The 9,425-nt window shown below is 47.5% G+C and overlaps 2 protein-coding genes across 3 annotated transcripts in view; one reads left to right on the top strand and one right to left on the bottom strand.

Moving 5' to 3' along the window:
• Nucleotides 1-1,746, top strand: LOC134179119 (mitochondrial import inner membrane translocase subunit Tim21-like). Its single transcript, XM_062646016.1, has 4 exons — nt 1-304; nt 889-1,049; nt 1,160-1,382; nt 1,449-1,746. The coding sequence occupies exons 1-4, from the start codon at nt 25-27 to the stop codon at nt 1,487-1,489; spliced, it is 705 nt and encodes a 234-aa protein (XP_062502000.1). The 5' UTR covers nt 1-24; the 3' UTR covers nt 1,490-1,746.
• A 4,179-nt stretch (nt 1,747-5,925) lies between these two features.
• The window catches only part of LOC134178360 (U4/U6.U5 tri-snRNP-associated protein 1-like), a 29,148-nt gene continuing 25,648 nt past the window's right edge, over nt 5,926-9,425 (bottom strand). For both annotated transcript variants that reach the window (XM_062645228.1, XM_062645229.1), the window contains exons 26-28: nt 7,317-7,406; nt 7,139-7,260; nt 5,926-6,058 (exon numbers count right to left, since the gene is read on the bottom strand). In XM_062645228.1, coding sequence (XP_062501212.1) covers nt 6,034-6,058; nt 7,139-7,260; nt 7,317-7,406 — 237 coding nt within the window. In that variant the 3' untranslated portion in view covers nt 5,926-6,033. The remainder of the gene's footprint in view (nt 6,059-7,138; nt 7,261-7,316; nt 7,407-9,425) is intronic.

The following is a 9,425-nucleotide window of genomic DNA, read 5'->3' as shown; positions in this document are numbered from 1 at the left end:
CTAAAGACAACGTTGGCTGATGCTATGTTTAGTACAGTGCGACACACTTGTAATGTTAGAGGCGCAGTAGGTAGACTCTTGCTTCGTAAACGGCCGCAGATGGCAGCTACTACCTGTCACCGTTCCATGCATGGAAACAGAAGCACAATGGATACTACGAATGAAAACGAACGAAGGGGCTCGAGTGGTAGCGGCAATACTAATAGTGTAAAGTCTAGTTCATTCAGACAGCAAAGCGTTTTGAACTCGCTAATGGCAAGCAAGGAAGCAAGGCATACCGGCGATCTAACGATTGCTCAGAAAGGTAAGATGGACATGCGCGCGCATTTCAGTGAACATGGGATTTTGTGCTCTGATCAAGTCACGTATCGTTAATAAAAAAGTGCATGTGCATGTAGATCTAGAGCGTAACGCACCCTAACCTATATCTACAGCGCTAAATATTCACGTACAGATCTGTGAATAAAAAGAAATAATTATATTTATATTATAATAAAATATATTCTTGAATTATACCTTTACAGGTACAGTAGATAATTACATGTACTAGCGATCTGAAGAATGTAGCTGTGCATGGATCTGTCATTGCAGAGGCTTTCTAGGTGAATTCGACGTACATGCTGGCTGCTAGCTAGATTATTGGCAAGAAGACATTAGACTTGTTAGATATATAATAGGCAAAAGTACTGTCTGGCATATGCATGCACATGGGAGTACCATTTAACGTTAACACTTATAGAACCATGGGTCGTGGTGCAGCGCAGCTTCCAGTGTTATGCAGGCTCAATAGAGTTTACTAATAGTGGTAAAGTATACGTAAAGGTTATGTAGTTTGTAGGTAATTATTGCTGAAGTGGTAATTGGATGTGTTTGTTTACTGCATGATAGTTGTAGAGCGTGGGAAGGATGTCAGTTATTTTCTCATCGTTTGCGTTGGCTTTGGAGTCACAGGCCTTCTTCTGTGGGTTATTTTCCATGAGTTCTTCTCTAGTGGCAGCCCATCTTCTGTGTTCAGACGTGCGCTGAAGAGAGTAAAGGCACATGAACAGGTATTGTTGATTATATAATATGTGTATTAGTTGTATCTTGTTGTATAGAAGTAAAACCTGTTGGTCTTTATGATGTCTTGAAATTTTACTAAATTTAGCTTTTGTTGTAGGTGTGCTCAGTTGTTGGGGAAGGCATTGCTGGGTATGGTGAGTGGTCAGGTCGTGGCCGGAGGAAGCGACTTAGTCACCGCCTGTACGTAGTTGATGGGCAGAACTATATGCGAGTTCAATTTTATATTACTGGTAGCCAACGAAATGCTACGGTTCTTGCAGACATGAAAGAAGTGTCTAGAGGTCGATGGGAATTTAGATTTTTGTTTGTTGAATTAGAAGGCATGTTGAGTTGATACAAATGAGTCGTGATGAAGCTTTGATCTATATAATTTGTCTTTATGATAGGCTATCCTCCAGGAGTTATTGTTATTGAGGACAACCGCTGATTGATGGACACATATGACAGAAGCAATTTAGTGAACGTGTGTGAACATTAATGCTATGTATACTTGTTAGTTGGTGTAGGTATTCTGTTATTAATTACACCAACACGTGGTAAGGTGTCATCTTTCTGAATACAGAAGTCAGACAAATTTGTCAAGTGTGAGCAAATTTTAGTACAAGCTTCAATTGGGTGCATGAAATGCATCTGTATTATGTATACATGTACAGTATGTAAATTGAGTTGGTACTTATAACTGTGTAGTTCAACATGCACGACTATGCTCAATGGGGTACTGTCTCCGTAGTACAGGCATAGTACTGCGCGTAACTGCGCGTCCATCTGAGCGTAACACCGCGCCCATCTGAGCGTTACTGCGCGCCCAACTGCGGGTAACTGCGCGTTACTGCGCGTGCATCTGAGCGTAACTGCGCCCAACTGCGCGCTCATCTGGGCGTTACCAATTGCGCGTAACTACACGTAACTGCGCGCCCACCTCGGCGTAACTAAGTGCCTATCTGGGCGTAACTGCACGCCCAAGTGCACGTAACTGTGCGCCCATCTGGGCGTAACTGCACGCCCAACTTCGCGTAACTGCGCGTAACGGCGCATAACTGCGCCCCATCTAGGCGTAACTGCGCGTATCTGCGCGTAACTGCGCACCCATCTGAGCATAACTGCGCGCCCAACTGCGCGCCCAACTGCGCGACCAACGGCGCGCCCAACTTCGCGCACATCTGGGCGTAACGGCACGCTCAACTGCGCGCTCAACTGCGCGCAACTTCGCGCAACTGCGCGTAACTACGCGCCCATCTGGGCGTAACTGCGCAACAAACTGCGCGCCCATCTGGGAGTTACTGCGAGCAAACTGCACGTAACTGCGCGCCTATCTGAGCGAACCTGCGCGCCCAACATCGCGTACATCTGGCAATAACTGCGCGCCCAACTGCGCGTATCTGAGCGTAACTGGGCGTAACTGCGCGCCCATCTGTATGTAACTGCGCACTGAACTGCACGGCCATGTGAGCGTTACCGCATACCCAACTACGAGTAAGTGAGCGCAAATACGTGTAACTGAGCGTAACTGCGCGCCCATCTGAGCATAATTACGCGCCCATCTGAGCATAATTACGCGCCCATCTGAGCATAATTACGCGCCAAATTGCGCGCACATCTGGGCGTATCTGCACGGCCAACTGCGCGCAACTACGCGTAACTGTATGCCCATCTCAGCGTAACTGTGCGCCCAACTGCGCGCAAATCTGGGCGTATCTGCGCGCCCAATTGCGCCTAACTGTGCGTCCACCTGCGCGCACATCTGGGAGTAACTGCGTACCGAACTGCACGCCCATCTGGGTATAACTGCACGCTCAACTGCGCGGAACTGCGCTTAACTGAGCGTCCATCTAGGCGTAACTGCACGCCCATCTGGGTGTAACTGCGCGCCCATCTGAGCGTAACTACGCGTCCAACTGCGCGCCCATCTGGGTATAACTGCGGGCCCAACTGCCAGTAACTTTGCGTAACTGAGCGCCCATCTGATCGTAACTGCGAGCCCATCTGGGAGTAACTGCGTACCGAACTACGCGCCCATCTGAGTATTACTGCGTGCCCAACTGCGCGTAACTGCGCTTAACTGCAATTAATTGCGCTCCCATCTGGGCGTAACTGCGCGCTCATCTGAGCATAACTGCGCTCATCTGAGCATAACTGCGTTCATCTGAGCATAACTGCGCGCCCAACTCTGCGCACATCTGGGCATAACTGCGCGCTCAACTGCGCGCAACTGCGCGTAACGGCGCGCCCATCTGGGCGTAACTGCGCAATGAACTGCACGCCCAATTGCGCGTAACTGCGCGTTATTGCGCGTCTATCAAACCGTAACTGCACACCAAACTGCGCAGACATGTAGGCGTAACTGCGCGCCCATCTGGACGTAACTGCTCGTAACTGCGCGTAACAACGCTCGCATCTGAGAGTAACTGCGCGTCCAATTGCGAGAATATCTGGGCAAAAATGCGCGCCCAACTGCGCGTATCTGCGGGTAAGTGCGCGTACGTGCTTGCCCATCTGGACGTAGCTGCGCGTAACTGCGCGTAACTGCGCATAACTGCGCTTAACTGCGTGCCCATCTGAGAGTAACTGCGAGTCCAATTGAAAGAACATCTGCGCGTATATGCGCGTAAGTACGCGTACGTGCGCGCCCATGTGGACATCACTGCGCGTAACTGCGCTCCAATATCTGAGCGTAAATGCGCGCCCAACTGTGCTCAACTACGCGTAACTGAGCATAACTGCGCGTAACTGCCCGTAATTGCGAGTAATCCGCGCCAATCTGGGCGTAACTGCGCGCTCAACTGAGCATAAGGGCGCGGCCAACTGCGCTCCCATGTGAGCGTAACTGCGCTCCCAACTGCGCGCACATCTGAGAGTATCTGCCCGCCCAACTACGAGTAACTGCGCGTAACTGCGCGCTCATCTGGACGTAACTGCGTGTAACTGCGAGCTCATCTGAGCATAACAGCGTGTTTAACTGCGCTCACATCTAGGCGTAATTGCGTGCCCAAGTGAGCGTAACTGCGCGCAACTGCGTGGCCATCAGAGCGTAACTGCGCGCCCATCTGGGAGTAACTGCGCACCAAACTGCGTGCCCATCTGGGTGCGTCTGCTCGCCCAACTGCGCATAACTGCGCGTAACTTCGAGTAACTGCGCGATTATCTGGGTGTAACTGCACGCCAAACTGCGCGCAACTGCGGGTAACTGCGCGCACATCTGAGCGAAACTCCGCGTCCAACTGCAATCACAGCTGGGCGTAACTGCGCGTAAATACGCGCCCATCTAAGCATAACTGTGCGGCCAAATCCGCGCACATCTGGGTGAAACTGCGCGTAACTGATCGTAACTGCGCGCCCATCTGGACTTAACTGCGCGTAACTGCGAATAACTGCGCGCCCATCTGAGCGTAACTACACGTCCAACAGCGCGCCCATATGGGCGTAACTGCGTACCTAACCGCGCGCCTATGTATGAGTTACTGCGTGCCCAATTGCAACTACGCGTAACTGCGTGTAACTGCGCGCCCATTTGAGTGTATCTGCGCGTCCACTTGCGTGCACATCTAGGCGTAACTGCTCGCTCAACTGCACGTGACTGCGCGTAACTGCGTGTAATTGCGCGTAACTTCGCTCTTATATGAGCGTAACTGCGCACTCAACTGTGCGCCCATCTGGAAGTTACTGAGCGCCCAACTGGGCGTAACTTCGCGTAATTGCCAGTACAACTGAGGGGAACCGCGCGTACAACTGCGAGCACATCTGGGCGTAACGGCAGGCTTAACTCCACGTAACTGCGCGTATGTGCGCGCCAATCTGAGCGTAATTGCGCGCCCATCTGCGTGAAACTGCACGTAACTGCCCGTGACTACGCGCGACTTCTCGCCATGTGAGTACAAATTGCGCACCAAACTTTGCGAACTTTTGGTCGTATCTGCACGCGCAACTGCGCTCAAATCTGGGCATAACTGCAAGCTCAACTCCGCATAACTGCACGTAACTGTGGGTAAGTGCGCGGACATATCTGATCTGAACTACGCGCCCAAGTGTGCGGCCATCTTAGCAGTTAAGCGAAGTTACGCGCAGTTACGGGCAGTTGATCGGAGTTAGGCGCATAATTACGCTCAGATGTGCACAAAGTAGGGTGCCCAGTTATGCTCAGATGGAAGCGCAGTTACGCGCAGTTACGCTTAGTTACGTGCAGTTGCTCGCAGTTGGAAGCGCAGTTACGCCCAGATGTGCGCGGAGTTGGTCGCGCAATTATGCTCAGATGGGTACGCAGTCGCGCGCAGTCACGCGCAGTTTCACGCAGATGGGGGCGCACATACGCGCAGTTAAGCTCAGTTACGCGGAGTTAAGCCTGCAGTTACGCCCAGATGTGCGCTCAGTTGTACGCAATGTTACGCTCAAATGTACCAACAGTTGCGCGCAGTTGTGCCCAGTTTGGCGAGCAGTAGCTCCCAAATGGGCGCACAGTTTGGTGCAAAGTTTTGCTCAGATGAACGCGCAGTTACGCGCAGTTACTCGCAGTTGGGCGCGCAGAAACGCCCAGATGTCCGCGCACATCGGGCCGCAATTACATCCTGATTGGCGCGAAGTTACGCGCAGTTACGTACAAATACGCACACATTCGCGGTTGTCTAGAATGAGTGTTGCAGACGTACGCGAAGGTGACAACAGTGACAATAGCACCTTCCGACACTACAGAAACGCCCACGCAACGTAGGTATATACATCAACGCCGACGTGAACGTGGGAGTCAACACCACGTTCACGTTTACAGTGGCGTTCACGTTACGTTTAGATAACGTCATGAGAAAAGCAAGTGTGACCGCCCTAACGCAAACGTCGCCGCCAATCCTGACGTAGTGTGACCGGGGCCATTAGTAATACGATGAAATTCAATTAGAATGAGTGTAAATAGTGATAAACACAGTAGAAGATCCAGTTCAAGCACATACAGCAAGTATGTTCGACTTCACTCATTTACCTGTGTCACTTCCTGCCAAAATCAGATACCCTAAACATCAAGTTTGACACACATGAGTACAATAATCTAGCACACTCTCTACAATATACAATCAACACCACTTGTACGCCAGCAAACAAGCCACACAAGTCTTAGAAATGACTTTTCCATGCCTTCTTACAAGTCAATTCTACCTAAAAACCTTTCATATTCAATCCTATACAACAGAAGTAAAATAACGTTTTCGTTCAGGCAACATTATCAAACACTGTAACGATTCAACGACTTTCCTTCTAACCTATGGAATGTCTGCCTCACAATACCAAACCGACTTCGTCTGATAAGCTAAAATCTGCATTTCAGAAGGTAATACAAATGACAGAGCCCAACTAGACTGTAATTTGCCCAGCAAAAACTGTTCAAAGATAATTCCATCTATCACCAAACTTAATCATACGTAGTATAACAAATTTTAGAACAGGAAGTTTAAGTCCTCTTTACAGTTACATTGGATGTGTGCATGCGTGCACACACACACACACACACATGCACATATGCAGGGATGCACGCACACACACACACACACACACACACACACACACACACACACACACACACACACAGAGACAAATATTGAGCCCTTCACATCGTTCGACGTCGACCTTAAAGTCAGTCATGAAGATGGCTCCCCTGCCTCTAGAGACAGGGCCTCCATACGCTGCATAAAGACTTAGTGCCAGTGCTAAGTTACAATCCACCTGGAGCTTGGCCAGAGTCATCCAAGGGCACTGACTATGGCACAGCTCTGGGAATGGACACCAAGGCCCACAAGTACCCGTCAGCTGCATGATGTTACTACCAAGTCAGCGGTCATGTCCACCCCCAGTCAATGACCAGGTACTCATTTACACTCCTGAGTTAAGAGAACCAATTGTGTGTGTGAGTTCCTTGCCCAAGGCAATTACGTCTGTGTCCATCCCGTCTTTGACCTCACGACCTAGTTGTCCCGGATGTTTCCATTCTCCGAATGCAACTCTCTAAACATTAAGCTACAAACCCCATGCACACAAACACACACACACACACACACACACACACACACACACACACACACACACACACAGCACTTACCCAGCTAAAGATCTGGCTCCTCCACTGAGAACTAGAAACGCTGATCCAGCTTGCCTCTGCTTCTCATGCATCATAGCTACTGTGTTAAGAGGAGTGTCTGTCGAGTGCATTTTCTTCAATGCCTAAAAGTAACAATCAATTGTCTTGCTGTTCATTCTAAGTTGTCCACCAATCATACCTCGTCATCCAGCTTCTTCTTTACTCTCTTCTCAGTCTTTGACTTTCCTGGCTTTTTACCATGAAACTTGTGAGACAAATATCGAAATGCCTGCAAATCATAAGGACACAACTAGAAACGGCACTCATCATTCTAATACATTATACATGCTCAGTAGCTAGAATGCTCTCTGTCTCGGCAGATTAGATTGTCAAGTCATGAATTGTAGTAAGTATATCATTGCAGCCTTACTACAAATGCTAGTAGAAATCTTATTATAAGCTTAGCATAACAGTTTGTAGCAAATATGTTGCTCAAGCTGATTTGCAAGTCCCTAATTCTCAGTTATTGCATGTAGTTGTTAGAGAGTCAAAGAAACGTGCTACTACATCACATTCAGTGTTTGTACTAGACAAACCAAATACAGCCACCAACTATTGGAGCTACTATGTAGTAACTAATAGAAACGTCTTGTTTGCCTTGATTCTGACAGTGAAGGGGCAAATCTCTCTTTACCGTTAATGCAACAATAGCAAACAACCATGCTACAATTGCAACACATCTCATTTTTATCACTTAAATAAACAAAAAGAAAGGTAGGCACAAGTAAAAGATTTAAGTCAATTCACAGGTTATCATAGATCTCTAACAAACTAACATTACAGTGACAGTTGCACTTCATATGGGAAAATTTCAACATGGGCAAGTAAAACTTAGTTTATTTCCAACTGTGACCTAAAGGAATTTACACAAGGATACATCCAAAAAGAGAATAAATGATGATTTGTCATTTAGTGTTAAAGGCACAGTTTCTTGCACGTGATGAGCGTGTAGCAAACCAATAGATCGTGTGACTATGACTCATAAACAGACGTCTATCAACCACTACTTTTAGAGACAAGTTGAGTAGCATTTGGCCACCTGGAGAAATTTTATTATTGTTTGTTAAGTGTTAGTAAAGATACCATTCCAGGTATACTATGTCCTTGGGACACACTAAAAAGTTCTTCATTTCGGGTAACTTGACTGACCGTCTTTGGAGGTTACCTCAAATATTTTTAGAATGTTTTTGCAGTATGTGTCTTCATCAAACATGTTTCATGCATGTGTGTCACTTTTACTCCTGTAGTGCACAGTGCGCATACGTGTACCAGGCTAGGATTGCACAGTACATCTAGATATACACCACATGTAAGTGCCATGTCTGTCTAGCGATTTCTGTCTCGGTTCTAGATGGTGGTCATTCCATCGCTAATTCTAGAATACTGTGGGTGATAGAATCGTCTCTGCTAAAGACATTCTTTGTATGCGCAGACAGCATCAGATCCAAGCATTCCCTATGATGCAGTGCTGGATGACGATGGTGGATTGCATTTAGAGTTTGGTAGACGTCATGTGTTTTGCCTTAGAGGCTGCTACGGTATTGAGAATTTATCAGCAAGTTCTGGTTAAAAGTGCATGTAAACAATGTGCCGATGCAGAAGGCATTGGAGCAGCGTCTTCCCCAATCACTTACATCTGCATGGATCTCGTGGTACAGCCACCGGTATGGATTGTCTGGTTGCCATTATGTAACTGATAAGGACTGCTGGTCTCATATTCCTGGTTGGTGTCTCTGACATTGAAGGTACGTACCGCGTACCGTACATCGTGGGGTCCATTGGTTGTGCATTGTAACTGATCGATGGCCACACCATGTAATGCATTTAACAGTGTTCGAAAAAGTGGTCATTTGATGACTAACTGCATTACTTCATGTGACAACCTATTATTCCAGTGAGGTTACCATCCTGGGGACTAGAGTCACTCAAGTTATGGTGGACCCAATGAATTTTGCTTTATGCTGTACAGTAAAATAGTGAAATTGCTCAGGTCAGGCTGCGGTGGCGCTGCTGGAGTCCTGGAATATCGTTTACTTACACTAACAATCAGTACCATTATTACATATTTATGAGATATACATGTATGTAACAGTCCTAAACTCCTTAGCAACTGAAAATCTTGTGAGGTTGCCAGGGTGATGACTACGTCTGCAATAAAATTTCGAACACTGAAATTGTTGTATTTTTAAATAAAAACTGTAGAAAATACAATTCGCAACCAACCGCAATTTTTTTCTCCATGTTACCT

This window comes from Corticium candelabrum, chromosome 4 (assembly GCF_963422355.1).
Source record: "Corticium candelabrum chromosome 4, ooCorCand1.1, whole genome shotgun sequence".
Taxonomy (NCBI): Eukaryota; Metazoa; Porifera; class Homoscleromorpha; order Homosclerophorida; family Plakinidae; genus Corticium; species Corticium candelabrum.
The sequence above is the reverse complement of the archived record's forward strand: the minus strand, read 5'-3'. Positions and strand labels throughout refer to the sequence as shown.